General features: G+C 46.2%; 1 protein-coding gene across 1 annotated transcript; it reads left to right on the forward strand.

Moving 5' to 3' along the window:
- Positions 1 to 489: 489 nt before the first annotated feature.
- LOC137544839 (keratin, type II cytoskeletal cochleal-like) lies at positions 490 to 7,946 on the forward strand. Its single transcript, XM_068265930.1, has 10 exons — positions 490 to 972; positions 1,813 to 2,021; positions 2,107 to 2,167; positions 2,258 to 2,353; positions 3,010 to 3,174; positions 3,499 to 3,624; positions 4,517 to 4,737; positions 7,226 to 7,260; positions 7,372 to 7,470; positions 7,705 to 7,946. Exons 1-10 carry the CDS (start codon positions 490 to 492, stop codon positions 7,944 to 7,946), a joined length of 1,737 nt encoding a protein of 578 aa, XP_068122031.1.
- The last annotated feature ends 14,461 nt before the right edge of the window (positions 7,947 to 22,407 follow it).

Genomic DNA, 22,407 nt, shown 5'->3' on the forward strand with positions numbered 1-22,407 from the left:
TACTATCAGTTTTTGGACAAATAGAAAAATATAAACCTCCCAAGAGAGAAAAAAAAGATCTTCCCTTTCAGTAGTCTAAACATCTAAAGTCAAAAGTCAAACTTCTAAAATTAACTTTATGTGAGTTTTTTTTTTAACTTCAGCACGTGCCACCACATGCATTATAATTTCCAAAATGAAGTCACTCTAACATACATAATTATATAAGTTCAGCTAAAATTTTTCATGTTTTTATAGGTAGGTAAACAAACAATATTTTTATCCTTACATAGTTTAAACTTTAGAAGGTAGTTGTTCAGAAAATGATGGAGCTGTAGAATGGTATGCCAACATATAATAGCAATAAAAGAACAATGACAGAGTATTTTTTTATTTCAGAAGGATAACCAAGCCCATTTGACAAAATATAAAAGGAGACCGTGTTTATGTCGTAGAATACATTTTCTGGAGTCTCTGCTGTGTTCAGCTACTTCAGTATTCTGCCCAGCCATGTCTTACCTAGGAAATCACTGCAGCAGCGGCAGCTCTGGCTACAAAAACTTCAGCTCTTCTTCTTTGCCAAGAAATGCAAGAGGAGGAAGCAGCGTATGCTCTCCAAGAAGTACCAGTGGAGGCTCCCGAATGCAATCACACTACAGCAGAAGTGCCCACAATGCTGGTGGCGGAAGTCGGAAGATTTCAGTTGCTAGTTGTAACACTGGAATGAGTGGATATGGATCTGGTGGGCCTGGTTTTGGGTCTGGAAACAGCTATGGTGGATTTGCCTCTGCTCGAAGTGGCTATGGCGGCCCTGGCTTTGGTGGCTCAGGATTCAATAATTGTGGACCTGCAGGCATTACAAACGTCACTGTCAACCAGAGTCTCCTGGTGCCACTTAACTTGGAGATTGACCCATCCATTCAGAAAGTCAGGACAGAAGAGAAAGAGCAAATCAAAACCCTGAACAACAAATTTGCCTCCTTCATTGACAAGGTATAGTAAATAGTACTCTAGCATCAAAATGTTCATACGCCAACTGATGTTGTCATTAATTTTTGGATTTCTATAGCACCAGCATCTTCTATGGTGCTGTACCATGAAAATATATGTATACACAGTTACAAAACAATGGAATACTATGAATACACAACTAAGCAAGTTAGCCTATCAATTGTACATGGGAGGAGAACATATGTAACCACATTACACAGCATTAAAACACACAAGGGGAGAGAGAGCCCTGCCTATTACATCTTACTTTAAATGGGGCTTGGGGTGAAGGGGTTAAGGGATAGACAAATTTTGTAAGGAGGAAGCTGTGTACAAGATGATAGAGTGGAGGTCAGTGTAGCCAGTTAGAGTGTCCTAATTAAGATTGTATGCTTGACTGACAAGTTTTCAAGTTGTATCTAAAGATAGTAGGTGTGGGAGAGTGACAAACAGATTGCAGAAGGGAGTTAATGGGAGAGGATACATTTGAGAAGAGTCTTTTAGGTGAGAATGGGAAACAGTATCTAGGGAGAAAGATAGGGGAAAGTCTCTAGTAGAGTGGAGGTTCTAAGTAGGGTGGTATCTGTAGGTAAGTGTATTTATGTAAGAAGTAGCTACACTGTACAATGCTTTGTAGGTGACAGTTAGGATCTTGAATTGTATCCTTGAATTGAATTATGCTATTATATGTTTCCAGTAACTGTAGGACATCACAGAAATTAAAATATAGTGAAATCTATATTGTGTAAACCAGAATTGTGCAAAAATATGTGACAGTCATTTAACCTGCAAAAGAAACTTTTTTGGGGCTTGTATTAAGTATTGCCTTTCTTTTAATTACAGGTGAGGTTCTTAGAACAGCAGAATAAGGTGTTGGAAACAAAATGGGCCTTCCTGCAAGAGCAAAAGGCCGTGAAGAGCAATATGGAGCCACTATTTGAATCCTACATTAGCAATCTGAGGAGGCAGTTCGATTCTCTGGAAGCTGAAAAAGCACGTTTAAATGCAGAGAGGAAGAACATGGAGGACTTAGTAGAAGAATTCAAAAAGAAGTATGATCTTAAAAAAACATAATGAAGAAATAAGTCATGGAAACATAAATTACATTCATTTATATTCATTCAAATTCTTTTTTAGGTATGAAGACGAACTCAATAAGCGTACAGCTGCAGAGAATGAATTTGTGGTGCTTAAGAGGGTTAGTGAAGTATCTTATTTAAACATGGAACCTTCTTCCATTTACCGCTGTGTTCCAGATCAGTTTTAACCAAAATGTACATTTCCCCAGGATGTCGACGCAGCTTTTATGAACAAAACCGAACTACAGGCAAAGGTTGATGCCCTGAATGATGACATCAACTTCAAGAAGATGGTGTATGAAATGGTAGGTTCAAATGTTGCTTTATACCATTAAAACCTAACATCTAGGCCCTTGAGATACATTTCCCCAGGGTTTTCTCAACCCTAGAGCTACATTTCAATATGACATGAGGTTCGAGTAAATAGAACAAACAATGATATATGATGATGAAAACATGAAACATTAAAGACAGGGGCATAACTAAAGGGGAGCAGCCACTGCAATCCTGGGGGCCCAGAGCTGTGGGGGCCCCAACTACTCACCTTCTCTTCCTCTGGTACACGAGACTTTACTTCAGTTCAGATGTTTTTGTGGCTACACTTGTTATGGGTGTGAAGATCATGATGGCCACAATTGTTTTATGACCCTTGTGAGATGGGCCCCAAGGCCATGAAGGGCAAAAAGGGGAGGCAAGGGAAGGGATGTGAACATTGGGGTGGCCTCATCAAAGTTTTGCTGGGGCTCCCATGAATTGTAGTTACGTCATTAATTACAGAAGAGTCATTAGAGAACCAATGTAAAGGTTTGATTGACACGTTGAACAGCACATGTCCATTTATGTAGAAAAGAGCCATAATTGTGTGGATGTGCTGCGGGTAATGTTTGTGTGTGTGTGTGTGCTTTTTTTCAAGTTTACCCAAATGACTTTACTAAATGTTTACCTATATTTCTTTTAACAGGAAATCAATCAGCTGCATTCTCAGATCTCAGACACCTCTGTCATTGTGTCCATGGACAACAACCGCGACCTGGACATGGAGAACATCATCAATGACATCAAAAATCAGTACCAAGATATAGCTAACAAGAGCAGACTCGAAGCTGAATCCTGGTACCAGTCTAAAGTAAGTGGAATATGGACAAACTCACTCTAGTCACAAGATTCATTTAAAAAAAAAAAAAACATCCACTGTATATTTTTGTTGTTTAAGTACAAAATGATGAGAGCACACTTTCAGTGGTAACGGTCAAAACTGACTTTCACAACTGTAGTCTTCCTCCCAATCTTGGAAAGCAGATGAAGAGCCATCCCATTGGTTATTTATTCAGACTTTTCTAACTTGTCATCTTACTTTTTTCACTATGTTCTATACAGTATGAAGAGCTGCAGGCTAAAGCAGGGAAACATCTAACTTGTCATCTTACTTTTTTCACTATGTTCTATACAGTATGAAGAGCTGCAGGCTAAAGCAGGGAAACATGGAGATGATCTGCGCAACACAAGAGATGAAATTGCTGATCTCAACAGACATATCCAAAGACTTAAAGCAGATATTGACAGTATCAAAGCTCAGGTATGGTATGATGCTCAGATTTACACATATGATAAAATATTTGCAATCTAAGATATACACATAATTATGATGGATTTCATCCATTTAGTATCCTTAGTACTTCAAGACAAGACACAGAATACTTATATTGTGCTTTTCTCCTGGTGGACTAGGACCAATAGCAGTGTTAGGGAGTCTTTCGCAAGGTCTCCTTGCTGAATAGGTACTGGCTTACTGAACAAGAAGAGCTGAGATTCAAACCCTAGTCTCCTATGTCAGAGGTGGAGCCCTTAAAGGGATCTAAGCAGCTCCTGGCTTCAAATAGCTGAAAGGGCTGCCATGTTTGAGAAGTTCAACCCCTGCTACTTTTCCACTGCCATTATCCAGGATAGGTGTGAAATTCTTCAAGTGTGACTAATGTTTTCTGTTTGAAGTACAGTGGGGAAGTCTCAAGGTATTTTTGTGGTCAATAAAGTCTAATAAGGTGATTTCTTATCTGCCTTACATCAACTGTTGGTCCCCCGTCCCCAAGTCCTTTCAGGGACGGAAGAGGTGCCTATTTTAACCCTTAAATGTAAAAAGATGAGATAAAATGAAAGTTTGTTTTGTTTTTTAATAATAAATCACATTTTAGAATGCATTTTTAATTTGCTATAGAGCTGCACTGGGAGTTAAAAATGATGCTCGGTTCACTTTAGCCAGTACACTATCCAGCCACTGCTCCAACATTTTATAAAATTAAAGATAAGTGTACACATATTGAGCATTTTCCCTCATCTTATTTTAGCTCACAAAACCACTTGCATAGGTGGCAAAAGCTCTTCCACAAGAAATTAAGCTGTTTTTTTCTTCTTCCCACTACATGTAGCCTGGCATATACTATGTAGACTCATTTTATATGTATTTTATCTAGCGAGCCAAGCTGGAAGCTGCCATTGCAGAGGCACAGGACCATGGTGAGATGGCACTTAAGGATGCTAAGAACAAACTGAATGAACTGGAAGACGCATTACAGAAGTGTAAGCAGGACATGGCTCGTCAACTGAAGGAATATCAAGATCTGATGAACACCAAAATGGCTCTGGACCTTGAAATTGCTGCCTACAAGAAACTTCTGGAAGGGGAAGAGATCCGGTGGGTGACTGAGTTTTACATTAACGTTCTCTGATTCTAAAGTATTGACTGTGATAAATGTCAACAGTTTTAGAGCGTCAGATCTCTGTAAAGACCACTTGGGCCAGGGTCTAGAGGAACTACTGTCCTAGTGAGGTTCAGATCTCTGCAAAGACCACTTAGGTCAGGGCCTAGAGGAATTACTGTCCTAGTGAGGTTCAGATCTCTGCAAAGACCACTTAGGTCAGGGCTTAGAGGAACTACTGTCCTAGTGAGGTTCAGATCTCTGCAAAGACCACTTAGGTCAGGGCCTAGAGGAACTACTGTCCTAGGGAGGTTCAGATCTCTGCAAAGACCACTTAGGTCAGGGCTTAGAGGAACTACTGTCCTAGTGAGGTTCAGATCTCTGCAAAGACCACTTAGGTCAGGGCTTAGAGGAACTACTGTCCTAGTGAGGTTCAGATCTCTGCAAAGACCACTTAGGTCAGGGCCTAGAGGAATTACTGTCCTAGTGAGGTTCAGATCTTTGCAAAGACCACTTAGGTCAGGGCTTAAAGGAACTACTGTCCTAGTGAGGTTCAGATCTCTGCAAAGACCACTTAGGTCAAGGCCTAGAGGAACTACTGTCCTAGTGAGGTTCAGATCTCTGCAAAGACCACTTAGGTCAGGGCCTAGAGGAACTACTGTCCTAGTGAGGTTCAGATTTCTGCAAAGACCACTTAGGTCAGGGCCTAGAGGAACTACTGCCTTAGTGAAGGTGGGTTGGATAAGTAAGAGGGTGCTGCTGCATTTCGAGGAACAGGCTGGAAGCAGAAAAATAAGGTTTCAAATGGGTAGCTGTGCATGGAAGAGGTTGATTCATTTAATTAATTTCCTGCATATGTAAGCGTGTGACTATGGCCTATGGAAGTCACAAATGGAAGATGGGGCAGCACATGGAATAGAAAGAGGGCTGCTGCATACAGAACCTCAGCAGGAGGCTGAGGGCAAAGAGAACAATTTGAACTGATAATTAACGTGAAGCTCCAGACATACTTTATTGTTTTAGATGAGAATATATTTTTATTCCATCTAATGATAGAAAGAGTTAGAACTTTTTTTTAAAGAGGAACTGTAACGACAAAACGGCCCCTGGGGGGTACTCACCTCGGGTGGGGGAAGCCTCAGGATCCTAATGAGGCTTCCCACGCCGTCCTGCGTCCCTCGGGGGTCTCGCTGTAGCCCTCCGTACAGCCGTGACGCAATATTTACCTTCCTGGCTCCTGCGCAGGCGCTCTGATGGCTGTCGGCGCCGAAGTAGGCGGAAATACCCAATCGCCGTCGGATCTGCTCTACTGCGCAGGCGCAAGTTTCCGGCGCCTGCGCAGTAGAGCGGACCCGACGGAGATCGGGTATTTCCGTCTATTTCCGTGCCGAAAGTCGCCACAGCGCCCCCGCTGGAGCCAGCAAAGGTAAATATTGAAGCTACAGTCGGCACAGTCGCCGGCTGTTCGGAGGGCTGCAGCGAGACCCCCGTGGGACAGAGGACGGCGTGGGAAGCCTCATTAGGATCCGGAGGCTTCCCCCACCCGAGGTGAGTACCCCTCAGGTGAGGTTTTTGTTGTTACAGAGTCTCTTTAAGTTTTCAGTGCTGTTTGCGATGTCACTGTAGAAATTTCCTTATATGGACAGAAAATAGAGGAAAGAGTCTTCACTAGCCCCACATCAGGGAAAAAAAGAAACGTTTCATTCGAATATTCACTTTACTCAGTTGTGTCCGCTTTTCAGTTACACATCCTCTGTCTTTAATATTTTTAGCCACTGCCCCTAAACAAGCATGCAGCAGATCAGGTGTTTCTGGCATTATTGTTAGATCTGACAAGATTAGCTGCGTCCTTGTTTCTGGTGAAATTCAGACACTACTGCAGCCAAATAGATTAGCAGGGCTGCCAGGTAACTGGTATTGTTTAAAAGGAAACAAATATGGCAGCCTCAATATCACTCTCACCTCAGGTTTACTTTAAAGCGGACCTGAACTCGGAACTTCCTCTCTGCTCTAAAAGATACACAACAGTATAACAACCTTTAAAAGGAAAACGTTTCGTTGTTACAGCTGATAAAAATCCTGAAATAAACCTGCACTGTTTCTACTTCCTGCTTTCATGGAAGCAGACATATTGTTAACATCCTGTGCTTTCAAATGAACATATCTGCCCTATTTGCTGTAGCAGTCAAGTGACACAGGGGAGAGATCAAATTACAACTTGTGAGTAGAGACAAATGAGGGGGAATTAGATAGGCTAAACCTTCTAAATACATACAGGGTGCATTTATCTGTTTTCCTTCTGTCCTGTGCAAGAGTTCAGGTCCACTTTAAGTGTAGGTCCTCTCTATGAAGAGCTCCATGATGCCATCTACAGAGAGAATGGGTTTCAATGAAGAAAATAATTGCTTTATCAGAAATATTGTGTTATGATAGAGTGGACTAGCTTTCTGACAATCATACTAAACTGTATATATTTATACCTAGGCTCTCTGGAGAATGTGCAGGATCAGTTAAGATCTGTAAGTAACCCACCTTCACATTTATGTAACTTCAACAATACGTGTTATTCAGACAGAAGTATACATTTAATGACACTTGTACATTAATTATGGAAATTCTTGTTCACACAGCTGTTGTCACATCCGCTTTCGGAGCTTCTTCAGGCAACGCAGGTGGTTACCATGGTGATAGCGGGGCGAGCTCAGGCGCTGGAGGGATGAGTTCTGGAAGCAGTCATGGAGCAATGACATCTGGTAGCAGCAGGGGAATGAGTTCTGGAAGTACCACTGGAGGGATGAGTTCTGGAAGCAGTCATGGAGCAGTGACATCTGGTAGCAGCAGGGGAATGAGTTCTGGAAGTACCACTGGAGGGATGAGTTCTGGTAGCAGCAACAGGGGAATGAGTTCCGGAAGTACCACTGGTGGAATGAGTTCTGGAAGTAGCTATGGAGGAAAGAGTTCAGGAAGTGTCACTGGTGGAATGAGTTCGGGAAGTAGCTATGGAGGAATGAGCTCCGGAAGTGCCACTGGAGGAATGAGTTCTGGAAGTACCTATGGAGGAGCAAGTGGCAATATGAGCAGCAGTAATGCCAGTCGAGCTTATGGCTCTGGTCCAGGATTCTCAAGTGGAAGCAGCTCAAGTATCATAACCACTACTACTACTTCTACTACAAAAGGTGGTTCCTCAGGCCCAAAGAAGATGTAATCTCAAGTAAAAGGAAAAAAATCACTGAAAGTTACACCTAGTTTTTAACTAAGGCCCATTCACTGCATCTTTCTGCTTCATCTTTGTCTTTTGTCAACTGTCACACAATAGGAATAAAGGTAGCCATACATCTAACAATAATGGGCAGATTCGACCAAGAGACAAATCTCTCTCTCTGATCTATCTGAAGCTGATCGGAAAGAGATTTGTCAGCTGCTCATACACCGCAGGCCGATTCTCGATCAATTTCATGCTCAAATAGATCCGGAATGAGCCTTGTGACGCCGCATCCGACCGTCTTGCTGCCCCGGCGTTTTCTCCCTAATGTTAAGTGTGTCCCCCGGTGCCCAGTACATGTTATACATTACTTGTCCGCACCTTCCACTTGTCCCTGCAGGCTCCGAGCATACTCTTTTCTGCATACACGTGGGCCATGTGGTTGCCTAGTAACTTGGGAGCGTGTATGACGTCTGACGTCATACGTGCACACTTACTAGGGTACCAAGTGGGGCGTGCGTGTATGTAGAGCAGAGTGTGCCAGCGGGAACAAACGGAGGTGGCGGACAGGTAATATTAAACATGCACAGGCAACGGGGGGGATTTAACATTAGGGGGGACAGCACCGGGAGTTTCGTCACGTTTGTCGATTGTTCCGAAATTGCACACCGTTACTGCCATCATGCACCTGATCAAGCAAGTCATCCCCAACATCTTGCAGCATGTGCAATTGACTATGCGACCAATTTCAGGACTGAAATTGGTCACGTTGTCAGTCGGGCATGCACTTAGCAGCACCGATTTTTATCCGATTCAATTATAATAATCAAATCGGATGGTCGATCGGCCGCCAAGTCACCTGATTTATGGCTACCTTAAGAATAGATATTAAGGTAGAGTCATCATCAAAAACCTTAGAAATGCCCAATTTGTATTACCACCCCGAAAGTTATTTGTTATTACGAAAATGGCAAATTCTCTTTTACAGAATAATACACAAATATATAGTTTTATTCAGTAGATGTGCCAACAGGTAAATCAGGAATTAATAAAATGCCAAAGAAAAAAGCAAAGCGCAATGATAAGCATAAAACATTTTCACAAATGCACTGGTATTCCTGGTAGAATCATCTTGCCTAATACATGTTGGTGATTGGCTCCTGAAACTACCCATCATACTTTATTTTCTTGAAAATGTTTCCCACTGTACTTCTGCTAAATAAACTTCTATTCATTAAAACTAGTTTTGGCTTCTGTTTCCTTTGAAGTTATATAGAATCATATACAATACAATAACATTTCTAAAGTGCTTTTCTCCCATAGGACTCAAAGTGCATTAATATGTCTCAGATCAATACATACTGTAGTTGCAGGGTGGGCAGGTGGCTTTTCAGTTTGGACTTACAATCAGGGATGTCAAACCGGTCCTTCGAGGGCCGAGGTCCTTGCACATTTTTGACACAGCTCAAATCAATTGATGGGACTGAATCAGGAAGGGAAAGGTCCATCAGGTAGAACACGTTTCTCCATTTCTCAGTCCATCCTAAACACTGGCATGGATCTGGCCCTCGACACCTGTGCCTTAAATGCTTCCAGGAATGGAGATGTCCTGGTTGTGTGTGGCAACTGCAAGGAGTTCCGAAGTGTAGGGGCAGCATGACAGAAGGCTCTGTCTCCAAAGATTTTGAGGTGGACCGTGGAGGTGACCAAGTTATTAGATCCTTTTGATTTAAGATTTTGGGAGGTATGATGCAGTTGCAATAAGTTTTTCAGGCATCCAGGGCCCAGATTGTGCAAAGATTTGAATGTCAATAAGCCAATCTTAAATAGAATTCTCCATTTTATGGGTAGCCAGTGGAGTGAGTGAAGGACCATTGTTATGTGGCAATGGCAGGAGTTAGCTTGCTAACAACCTTGCAGTGATCTTATGTACTAATTGCAGGTGGTTAACGTCTTTGTTTGGAAGGTCTGAATAGAGAATAGAATACTTCCTGATTTCCAGTTTCTAATATTTAAGAAAATGTAATATACATCATCATGGGGAAACCAAGTACATAGTTAGTTTGGTTGAAAAAAGACATTCGCCCATCAAGTCCAACCAGAAAAAAAATAAAAATAAAATAATAATAAAAAATTAAAACACCATCCTGAACCTGCACATATCCCAGTTGATCCAGGGGAAATAAAAAAACCTTACAAGGCCTGGGCCAATTAGCCTTAAAGCGGTATTGTCACCATAAAAATCAAATTTCAACAGCAAATGGTCTGATTGTATTAACCACCTGAGCGGTCTGGACGAGCTCAGCTCGTCCATCACCGCCGGAGGTCGCCGCTCAGGCCCTGCTGGGCCGATTTTTATCAAATAAAGTGCAGCACACGCAGCCGGCACTTTGCCAGCCGCGTGTGCTGCCTGATCGCCGCCGCTCTGCGGCGATTCGCCGCGAGCAGCGGCGAAAGAGGGCCCCCCTAGCCGCCTGAGCCCTGCGCAGCCGGAAAACAAAAAGTTCCGGCCAGCGCTAAGGGCTGGATCGGAGGCGGCTGACGTCAGGACGTCGGCTGACGTCGATGACGTCACTCCGCTCGTCGCTATGGCGACGATATAAGCAAAACAAGGAAGGCCGCTCATTGCGGCCTTCCTTGTTTATTATGGGCGCCGGAGGCGATCGGAAGATCGCCTCCGGAGCGCCCTCTAGTGGGCTTTCATGCAGCCAACTTTCAGTTGGCTGCATGAAATAGTTTTTTTTTTATTTAAAAAAAACCCTCCCGCAGCCACCCTGGCGATTTAATCAGAACGCCAGGGTGGTTAAGTGATAAAGATGCTAATCCTGCATTTAAAACTTGCAAAACTTTTTCTGCTGTTTTTGGTTTGGAGTTATCACATACTTTAGGAGCACTGGCCCTAGTGCCAAACAGTGCCAAAGAGTTGAATGCTGGGAATTTTTTTATCTATAATATATTCCTCCTCTTCCATTTATTTCCCTACCTAGCTTTCTTATCTGAAACACCTCTGCTCACTTGTGCTTACAAGCAAGGCTGAGGTGACTCAGAGTGATTGGAGGATAGTATACACCTCAGTGGGAGTGTCTGAAGACTCTGGGAGGAGGGCAGCTAATAAATACACAATGAGCAAGAAAAGGGAGGCGGGAAAACAAGAGCCAGGGAGGATATGATGTCAGTATTAGCTTGGCAAGATGGCCACTGCCTAGCTAGAATAGGATTTTCTGCTTTTCCTTTATAAAATTCACCGAAATCATTACGTGGATAGCACAATACATCTGTTATGTAAGTAGAAGTAGTATTTATCTACTTATATATGTGTTTTTAATTTCTAGGTTAGCATGGGTGTCGCTTTTTCTTTAAAAGGGAAAAATGCTTTCCCATCTCCAGATGGCAGTCAGTTAAATCCCTGGATCAACTCTTCCAGGAATTACCTAAAAATGATAGCAGTGGATGCCCTTCAATGCAAGGAAAGCATCCAAGCCCTCTTTAACCACTTCCCGACCGGCCACTGCACAGGGGCGGCCGGAAAGTGGATCCCGCAAGGACCGCCGCATGTACAATTGGCGGCGTTCCTTGTACGGGCATGGGCGGAGCGATCGCGTCATCCGTGTCGCGATCCTCCGCCGGGGATCGATGGCCGGGGATTTAGCCTCCAGCTCGCCGGCCACTTAGCAGCGCCGGCGGGCGGAGGAATAAGGAAATCCGCTGATCTATACGTATAATAGGTTTTGTAATGTGTACAAAGCCTATTATACAGGCTGCCTCCTGCCCTGGTGGTCCCAGTGTCCGAGGGACCACCAGGGCAGGCTGCAGCCACCCTAGTCTGCACCCAAGCACACGGATTTACCCCCCCCCCCTGCCCCCTGATCACCCACAGCACCCCTCAGACCCCCCCTGCCCACCCCCCAGACCCCTGTTTGCACCCAACCACCCCCCTAATCACCCATCAATCACTCCCTGTCACTATCTAAGAACTAAATAAGAAAAGTAGTTCCCTCAAAGACCGCACCACTCAATGAATAAATATTAAATCCATCATCTTTATTCAGAAAAATAAAATCACTTAAAAACAATAGGAGCCATGCAACAATAATGAAAATGCATGTATTGTATTATGCTAATAACGATATACACCACTGTCCCTGGAACACGAGAATAAACGGTGAAGCACAATAATAATTAGGACTACTGGACACTAATCAATACAATCAATGCATCAGCAAGGCAGCCTGAACAAACACGTGATAGGAAAAACATGACTGTGCAAAAAATTTTTTGAACCCCTCATAGAGTAAACGACAATGGATATAAAGTGCAAGGTGCAAAAGATAATGGAGTCAGCATAACTATGCTGAAAAAGTGTGTGCAAAGGAGCATGAACCAGTGCTAAGTGCAGTAAGGACAGCGTGCCCACTGAAAAGTGAGCTAGTGCTTACCAGGAAGGAATCAGTGGAACAAATGGAGCATGGCATCCATGAGCGTGCCGTCGCGATTCGCCGCTCTCTGAAGTTGGCGGCTTCTACCGGGCATAAACCGTATATCGTTATTAGCATAATACAATACATGCATTTTCATTATTGTTGCATGGCTCCTATTGTTTTTAAGTGATTTTATTTTTCTGAATAAAGATGATGGATTTAATATTTATTCATTGAGTGGTGCGGTCTTTGAGGGAACTACTTTTCTTATTTAGTTCTTGTTTACATTTTTGAGTTCCTTACTGCACACTCAGTACACGGTACTTCATTGCATTATTAAGTGGTTGATGGTGCTTGCCCATTTCTGTGGTCTCTCCCTGTCACTATCTGTCGACACTATTTTTTTTATTCCCTAAACTGCCCCCTGCTCCCTCCTGATCACCCCCCACCCCTCAGATTCTCCCCAGACACCCCCCCCCCCTGTGTACTGTATGCCTCTATCCCCCCTGTAATAACCCACTGATCACCTGTCAATCACCTGTCAATCACCCATCAATCACCCCCTGTCACTGCCACCCATCAATCAGCCCCTAACCTGCCCCTTGTGGGCAATCTGATCACCCACTCACACCAATAAATCGCCCGCAGATCCGACGTCAGATCACCTCCCAAGTGCAGTGTTTACATCTGTTCTCTACCCTAAACACCCACTAATTACCCATCAATCACCCATCAATCACCCCCTATCACCATCTGTCACTGTTACCCATCAGATCAGACCCTAATCTGCCCCTTGCGGGCACCCAATCACCCGCCTACACGCTCAGATTGCCCTCAGACCCCCCCTTATCAATTCGCCAGTGCATTATTTACATCTGTCCTTCCCTGTAATAACCCACTGATCACCTGTCAATCACCTGTCAATCACCCACTGTCACTGCCACCCATCAATCACCCCCTGTCACTGCCACCCATCAATCAGCCCCTAACCTGCCCCTTGCGGGCAATCTGATCACCCACCCACACCAATAGATCGCCCGCAGATCCGACGTCCGATCACCTCCCAAGTGCATTGTTTACATCTGTTCTCTACCCTAAACACCCACTAATTACCCATCAATCACCCCCTATCACCACCTGTCACTGTTACCCATCAGATCAGACCCTAATCTGCCCCTTGCGGGCACCCAATCACCCGCCTACATGCTCAGATTGCCCTCAGACCCCCCCCTTATCAATTCGCCAGTGCATTATTTACATCTGTCCTTCCCTGTAATAACCCACTGATCACCTGTCAATCACCTGTCAATCACCCATCAACCACCCCCTGTCACTGCCACCCATCAATTACCCCCTGTCACTGCCACCCATCAATCAGCCCCTAACCTGCCCCTTGCCGGCAATCTGATCACCCACCCACACCAATAGATCACCCGCAGATCCGACGTCAGATCACCTCCCAAGTGCATTGTTTACATCTGTTCTCTACCCTAAACACCCACTAATTACCCATCAATCACCCCCTGTCACTGCTACCCATCAGATTAGACCCCTATCTGCCCCTAGGGCACTCAATCACCCGCCCACACCCTCATAACGCACTCAGGCCCCAGCCCTGATCACCTCGCCAGTGCATTGCTTGCATCTATTCCCCCCTCTAATCACACCTTGAGACACCCATCAATCAGCTCCTGTCACCCCCTAGCACACCTACCCATCAGATCAGGCCCTAATTTGCACCGTGTGGGCTCCTGATCACTTGGCCAAACTCTCAGATCCCCCTCAGACCCCCTTCCGATCACCTCCCCAGTGCATTGATTGCATCTATTTTCCCCTCTAACCACCCCCTGAGACACCCATCAATCACCTCCTGTCACCCCCCTAGCACTCCTATCCATCAGATCAGGCCCAATACAACCTTTCATCTAAAAGGCCACCCTGCTTATGACCGGTTCCACAAAATGCGCCCCCTCATAGACCATCTGTCATCAAAATTTGCAGATGCTTATACCTCTGAACAGTCATTTTGAGATATTTGGTTTCCAGACTTCTCACGGTTTTGGGCCCGTAAAATGCCAGGGCGGTATAGGAACCCCACAAGTGACCCCATTTTAGAAAAAAGACACCCCAAGGTATTCTGTTAGGTGTATGACGAGTTCATAGAAGATTTAATTTTTTTGTCAAAAGTTAGCGGAAATTGATTTTTATTGTTTTTTTTCACAAAGTGTCATTTTTCACAAACTTGTGACAAAAAATTAAATCTTCTATGAACTCGCCATACACCTAACGGAATACCTTGGGGTGTCTTCTTGCTAAAATGGGGTCACTTGTGGGGTTCCTATACTGCCCTGGCATTTTAGGGGCCTTCAACCGTGAGGAGTAGTCTAGAAAACAAATGCCTCAAAATGACCTGCGAATAAGACGTTGGGCCCCTTAGCACACCTAGGCTGCAAAAAAGTGTCACACATGTGGTATCGCCGTACTCAAGAGAAGTAGTATAATGTGTTTTGAGGTGTATTTTTACACATACCCATGCTGGGTGGGAGAACTCTCTCTGTAAATAGACAATTGTGTGTAAAAAAAAATCAAACAATTGTCATTTACAGAGATATTTCTCCCACCCAGCATGGGTATGTGTAAAAATACACCACAAAACACATTATACTACTTCTCCTGAGTACGGCGGTACCACATGTGTGGCACTTTTTTACACTCTAAGTGCGCTAAGGGGCCCAAAGTCCAATGAGATTTTGCAAAAAAGGGTGTGTGCATCAACCAAGTGAACCCTTAAATACCTGGCTTAGCAGATGAGGCCTAATTAGCTTATTAACTGAGGCATAGCTCCAGCAAATCTGCATTCGCTTTCGCATGCCAGGATTTGCAGGGTTTTGCCAACTAATTCACCGCAAAATTTTTGCCCTGCGGGGGATTAGTTTGCGCAGCATTTAGCACTTATCCAGGATCGCCACGTGGAGGCCCCCCCAGGATCCCAGGAAAAGGGGGGCCAACAGGGCACTCCAAGCACCCTCACTGCTCAGAGACCCTGCAGCCGCCCCCCCGGGGGGGAGGCTGAGAAGCGCGGGCGGCCCCCCCAAGCGCTGCCACCGATAGAGAGAGCCGCCCCCACCCGCCTCCCAAAGGATAGGACCTACCTTAATTCGTACTGCGTCCAAGTGCATTATTATGCCAGGCCAAATGTGCGCAACTTGGGAGCACTACGAAAGGGGGGGGAGTGGAACAGAGGTCACCCCAAGCCAGGTAAAGCTCAGGGGTGACTCTACAGCTCCACACCCCAATGGGGAAGCAGGCTGCAGACAGCCCTTAGAGAGGGTCATCCACCACCTGCCTCCAGAAGAAAGAAACAAACAACATTTTGCAAAAAAGGGTGTGTGCATCAACCAAGTGAACCCTTAAATACCTGGCTTAGCAGATGAGGCCTAATTAGCTTATTAACTGAGGCATAGCTCCAGCAAATCTGCATTCGCTTTCGCATGCCAGGATTTGCAGGGTTTTGCCAACTAATTCACCGCAAAATTTTTGCCCTGCGGGGGATTAGTTTGCGCAGCATTTAGCACTTATCCAGGATCGCCACGTGGAGGCCCCCCCAGGATCCCAGGAAAAGGGGGGCCAACAGGGCACTCCAAGCACCCTCACTGCTCAGAGACCCTGCAGCCGCCCCCCCGGGGGGGAGGCTGAGAAGCGCGGGCGGCCCCCCCAAGCGCTGCCACCGATAGAGAGAGCCGCCCCCACCCGCCTCCCAAAGGATAGGACCTACCTTAATTCGTACTGCGTCCAAGTGCATTATTATGCCAGGCCAAATGTGCGCAACTTGGGAGCACTACGAAAGGGGGGGGAGTGGAACAGAGGTCACCCCAAGCCAGGTAAAGCTCAGGGGTGACTCTACAGCTCCACACCCCAATGGGGAAGCAGGCTGCAGACAGCCCTTAGAGAGGGTCATCCACCACCTGCCTCCAGAAGAAAGAAACAAACAACATTTTGCAAAAAAGGGTGTGTGCATCAACCAAGTGAACCCTTAAATACCTGGCTTAGCAGATGAGGCCTAATTAGCTTATTAACTGAGGCATAGCTCCAGCAAATCTGCATTCGCTTTCGCATGCCAGGATTTGCAGGGTTTTGCCAACTAATTCACCGCAAAATTTTTGCCCTGCGGGGGATTAGTTTGCGCAGCATTTAGCACTTATCCAGGATCGCCACGTGGAGGCCCCCCCCAGGATCCCAGGAAAAGGGGGGCCAACAGGGCACTCCAAGCACCCTCACTGCTCAGAGACCCTGCAGCCGCCCCCCCGGGGGGGAGGCTGAGAAGCGCGGGCGGCCCCCCCAAGCGCTGCCACCGCCAGAGAGAGCCGCCCCCACCCGCCTCCCAAAGGATAGGACCTACCTTAATTCGTACTGCGTCCAAGTGCATTATTATGCCAGGCCAAATGTGCGCAACTTGGGAGCACTACGAAAGGGGGGGAGTGGAACAGAGGTCACCCCAAGCCAGGTAAAGCTCAGGGGTGACTCTACAGCTCCACACCCCAATGGGGAAGCAGGCTGAAGACAGCCCTTAGAGAGGGTCATCCACCACCTGCCTCCAGAAGAAAGAAACAAACAACATTTTGCAAAAAAGGGTGTGTGCATCAACCAAGTGAACCCTTAAATACCTGGCTTAGCAGATGAGGCCTAATAAGCTTATTAACTGAGGCATAGCTCCAGCAAATCTGCATTCGCTTTCGCATGCCAGGATTTGCAGGGTTTTGCCAACTAATTCACCGCAAAATTTTTGCCCTGCGGGGGATTAGTTTGCGCAGCATTTAGCACTTATCCAGGATCGCCACGTGGAGGTCCCCCCAGGATCCCAGGAAAAGGGGGGCCAACAGGGCACTCCAAGCACCCTCACTGCTCAGAGACCCTGCAGCCGCCCCCCCGGGGGGGAGGCTGAGAAGCGCGGGCGGCCCCCCCAAGCGCTGCCACCGCCAGAGAGAGCCGCCCCCACCCGCCTCCCAAAGGATAGGACCTACCTTAATTCGTACTGCGTCCAAGTGCATTATTATGCCAGGCCAAATGTGCGCAACTTGGGAGCACTACGAAAGGGGGGGGAGTGGAACAGAGGTCACCCCAAGCCAGGTAAAGCTCAGGGGTGACTCTACAGCTCCACACCCCAATGGGGAAGCAGGCTGCAGACAGCCCTTAGAGAGGGTCATCCACCACCTGCCTCCAGAAGAAAGAAACAAACAACATTTTGCAAAAAAGGGTGTGTGCATCAACCAAGTGAACCCTTAAATACCTGGCTTAGCAGATGAGGCCTAATTAGCTTATTAACTGAGGCATAGCTCCAGCAAATCTGCATTCGCTTTCGCATGCCAGGATTTGCAGGGTTTTGCCAACTAATTCACCGCAAAATTTTTGCCCTGCGGGGGATTAGTTTGCGCAGCATTTAGCACTTATCCAGGATCGCCACGTGGAGGCCCCCCCAGGATCCCAGGAAAAGGGGGGCCAACAGGGCACTCCAAGCACCCTCACTGCTCAGAGACCCTGCAGCCGCCCCCCCGGGGGGGAGGCTGAGAAGCGCGGGCGGCCCCCCCAAGCGCTGCCACCGCCAGAGAGAGCCGCCCCCACCCGCCTCCCAAAGGATAGGACCTACCTTAATTCGTACTGCGTCCAAGTGCATTATTATGCCAGGCCAAATGTGCGCAACTTGGGAGCACTACGAAAGGGGGGGGAGTGGAACAGAGGTCACCCCAAGCCAGGTAAAGCTCAGGGGTGACTCTACAGCTCCACACCCCAATGGGGAAGCAGGCTGCAGACAGCCCTTAGAGAGGGTCATCCACCACCTGCCTCCAGAAGAAAGAAACAAACAACATTTTGCAAAAAAGGGTGTGTGCATCAGCCAAGTGAACCCTTAAATACCTGGCTTAGCAGATGAGGCCTAATTAGCTTATTAACTGAGGCATAGCTCCAGCAAATCTGCATTCGCTTTCGCATGCCAGGATTTGCAGGGTTTTGCCAACTAATTCACCGCAAAATTTTTGCCCTGCGGGGGATTAGTTTGCGCAGCATTTAGCACTTATCCAGGATCGCCACGTGGAGGCCCCCCCAGGATCCCAGGAAAAGGGGGGCCAACAGGGCACTCCAAGCACCCTCACTGCTCAGAGACCCTGCAGCCGCCGCCCCGGGGGGGAGGCTGAGAAGCGCGGGCGGCCCCCCCAAGCGCTGCCACCGTCAGAGAGAGCAGCCCCCACCCGCCTCCCAAAGGATAGGACCTACCTTAATTCGTACTGCGTCCAAGTGCATTATTATGCCAGGCCAAATGTGCGCAACTTGGGAGCACTACGAAAGGGGGGGGAGTGGAACAGAGGTCACCCCAAGCCAGGTAAAGCTCAGGGGTGACTCTACAGCTCCACACCCTAATGGGAAAGCAGGCTGCAGACAGCCCTTAGAGAGGGTCATCCACCACCTGCCTCCAGAAGAAAGAAACAAACAACATTTTGCAAAAAAGGGTGTGTGCATCAACCAAGTGAACCCTTAAATACCTGGCTTAGCAGATGAGGCCTAATTAGCTTATTAACTGAGGCATAGCTCCAGCAAATCTGCATTCGCTTTCGCATGCCAGGATTTGCAGGGTTTTGCCAACTAATTCACCGCAAAATTTTTGCCCTGCGGGGGATTAGTTTGCGCAGCATTTAGCACTTATCCAGGATCGCCACGTGGAGGCCCCCCCAGGATCCCAGGAAAAGGGGGGCCAACAGGGCACTCCAAGCACCCTCACTGCTCAGAGACCCTGCAGCCGCCCCCCCGGGGGGGAGGCTGAGAAGCGCGGGCGGCCCCCCCAAGCGCTGCCATCGCCAGAGAGAGCCGCCCCCACCCGCCTCCCAAAGGATAGGACCTACCTTAATTCGTACTGCGTCCAAGTGCATTATTATGCCAGGCCAAATGTGCGCAACTTGGGAGCACTACGAAAGGGGGGGGGAGTGGAACAGAGGTCACCCCAAGCCAGGTAAAGCTCAGGGGTGACTCTACAGCTCCACACCCCAATGGGGAAGCAGGCTGCAGACAGCCCTTAGAGAGGGGCAATGGGAAGCCTCCTCGTGGCGCCCCTGGATAGTGCTATATAGCATGAACTAATTCCCGCAGGGCGATTGTTTTGCGGTTTTTGGTTTTTGACCCTGCATATTTAGGCATGCGAAAGCAAATGCTTATTTGCATGAGCAATGTCTCGTGATTAGCCAATAGGCCAAATTTGCAAAGCCAGATTTGTCAGGTTCACTTGGTTGATGCACACATGTTCTTTCTCTGTTGTGATTAGCATTGCATTTCTTTCTTCTGAGGGCGGGTGGTGAGTGGCTTGTTTTGGGAGGTGAGGGCCCTGGAGCAGGCTATTTGCACCTGTCCGCCCCTTATGTGTCGCGCCCAGGTTATGCGCATATAGCAGAACGCAATGGACGTCAAGGTAAGTGCCTGTTTTTAATCTTGGGAGGTGTGTGTGGGCGGCTCTTCCCGGCGTTGGCCACGCTGGGGAGATCGCCTGCACCCCCCAGCCTCCACCTCCGGGGTGCCGCTGTGTGGGTTCCAGGCGGTGAGAGTGCCTGGGACCCCCGCGGCCCCCCGGTTGTATGGGGGCAATGGGAAGCCTCCTCGTGGCGCCCCTGGATAGTGCTATATAGCATGAACTAATTCCCGCAGGGCGATTGTTTTGCGGTTTTTGGTTTTTGACCCTGCATATTTAGGCATGCGAAAGCAAATGCTTATTTGCATGAGCAATGTCTCGTGATTAGCCAATAGGCCAAATTTGCAAAGCCAGATTTGTCAGGTTCACTTGGTTGATGCACACATGTTCTTTCTCTGTTGTGATTACCAAAGTCCAATGAGTACCTTTAGGATTTCACAGGTCATTTTGCGACATTTGGTTGCAAATCTACTCCACACGGTTTAGGGCCCCTAAAATGCCAGGGCAGTATAGGAACCCCACAAATGACCCCATTCTAGAAAGAAGACACCCAAAGGTATTCCGTTAGGAGTATGGTGAGTTCATAGAAGATTTTATTTTTTGTCACAAGTTAGCGGAAAATGACACTTTGTGAAAAAAAAAATTAAAATCAATTTCCGCTAACTTGTGCCAAAAAATAAAATCTTCTATGAACTCACCATACTCCTAACGGAATACCTTGGCGTGTCTTCTTTCTAAAATGGGGTCATTAGTGGGGTTCCTATACTGCCCTGGCATTTTAGGGGCCCTAAACCGTGAGGAGTAGTCTTGAAACAAAAATGACCTGTGAAATCCTAAAGGTACTCATTGGACTTTGGGCCCCTTAGCGCAGTTAGGCTGCAAAAAAGTGCCACACATGTGGTATCGCCGTACTCAGGAGAAGTAATATAATGTGTTTTGGGGTGTATTTTTACACATACCCATGCTGAGTGGGAGAAATATCTCTGTAAATGGACAATTGTGTGTAAAAAAAAAAATCAAACAATTGTCATTTACAGAGATATTTCTCCCGAGTCCCACCCAGCATGGGTATGTGTAAAAATACACCACAAAACACATTATACTACTTCTCCTGAGTACGGCGGTACCACATGTGTGGCACTTTTTTACACTCTAAGTGCGCTAAGGGGCCCAAAGTCCAATGAGTACCTTTAGGATTTCACAGGTCATTTTGCAACATTTGGTTTCAAATCTACTCCACACGGTTTAGGGCCCCTAAAATGCCAGGGCAGTATAGGAACCCCACAAATGACCCCATTCTAGAAAGAAGACACCCAAAGGTATTCCGTTAGGAGTATGGTGAGTTCATAGAAGATTTTATTTTTTGTCACAAGTTAGCGGAAAATGACACTTTGTGAAAAAAAAAATTAAAATCAATTTCCGCTAACTTGTGACAAAAAATAAAATCTTCTATGAACTCACCATACTCCTAACAGAATACCTTGGCGTGTCTTCTTTCTAAAATGGGCTCATTAGTGGGGTTCCTATACTGCCCTGGCATTTTAGGGGCCCTAAACCGTGAGGAGTAGTCTTGAAACAAAAATGACCTGTGAAATCCTAAAGGTACTCATTGGACTTTGGGCCCCTTAGCGCAGTTAGGCTGCAAAAAAGTGCCACACATGTGGTATTGCCGTACTCAGGAGAAGTAGTATAATGTGTTTGGGGTGTATTTTTACACATACCCATGCTGAATGGGAGAAATATCTCTGTAAATGGACAATTGTGTGTAAAAAAAAATCAAACAATTGTCTTTTTTGATGAATATAATAAAAAGTAAAAATCGCAGCAGCAATCAAATAGCACCAAAAGAAAGCTTTATTAGTGACAAGAAAAGGAGCCAAAATTCATTTAGGTGGTAGGTTGTATGAGCGAGCAATAAACTGTGAAAGCTGCAGTGGTCTGAATGGAAAAAAAGGGTCTGGTCCTTAAGGGGGGGTAAAGCCTACGGTCCTCAAGTGGTTAAATGCAGATATAGAGTTTGCCATAACTACTTCCTGAGGTAAGATGTTCCAGATTTTAACCACTCTCACTGTGAAGGACTCCTTTCTAATTCTAAATAGATGCAAAAACTTTTTTCCTCCACACGCAAATCATGTCCCCTTGTGCGTTGTAAAACCCTAGGGACAAAAAGCTAATCTGCCAAGCTTTTGTATTGCCCTCCGATGTATTTATACATGTTAATCAGGTCACCTCTCAGTCGCCTTTTTTCCAAGCTAAATAAGCCCAGTTTGTCCAACCTTTCTTGGTAAATGAGACCTTCAATCCTTCTGATTAATTTAGTTGCCCGTCTTTGTACCTGTTCCAGAAGACCAATGTCCTTTCTATAGTTTGGTGCCCAAAACTGTATTCTATACTCCAGATGTGGCCTCCCAAGTGATTTATTCAGAGGGTGTAGTATACTAGCATTTCAGGATATTATTTCCCTTTTTATGCATGCTAGAATTTTATTTGTTTTAGATATCGCTGCTTGGTATTGTATACGATTATCTAACTGTTATCAACCAGTATTCCTTCCTACCATTTTATTAATTATGACCATAAAATTCAAACAATGAATATA

The sequence above is a fragment of the Hyperolius riggenbachi genome, chromosome 2 (genome assembly GCF_040937935.1).
Source record: "Hyperolius riggenbachi isolate aHypRig1 chromosome 2, aHypRig1.pri, whole genome shotgun sequence".
Taxonomy (NCBI): Eukaryota; Metazoa; Chordata; class Amphibia; order Anura; family Hyperoliidae; genus Hyperolius; species Hyperolius riggenbachi.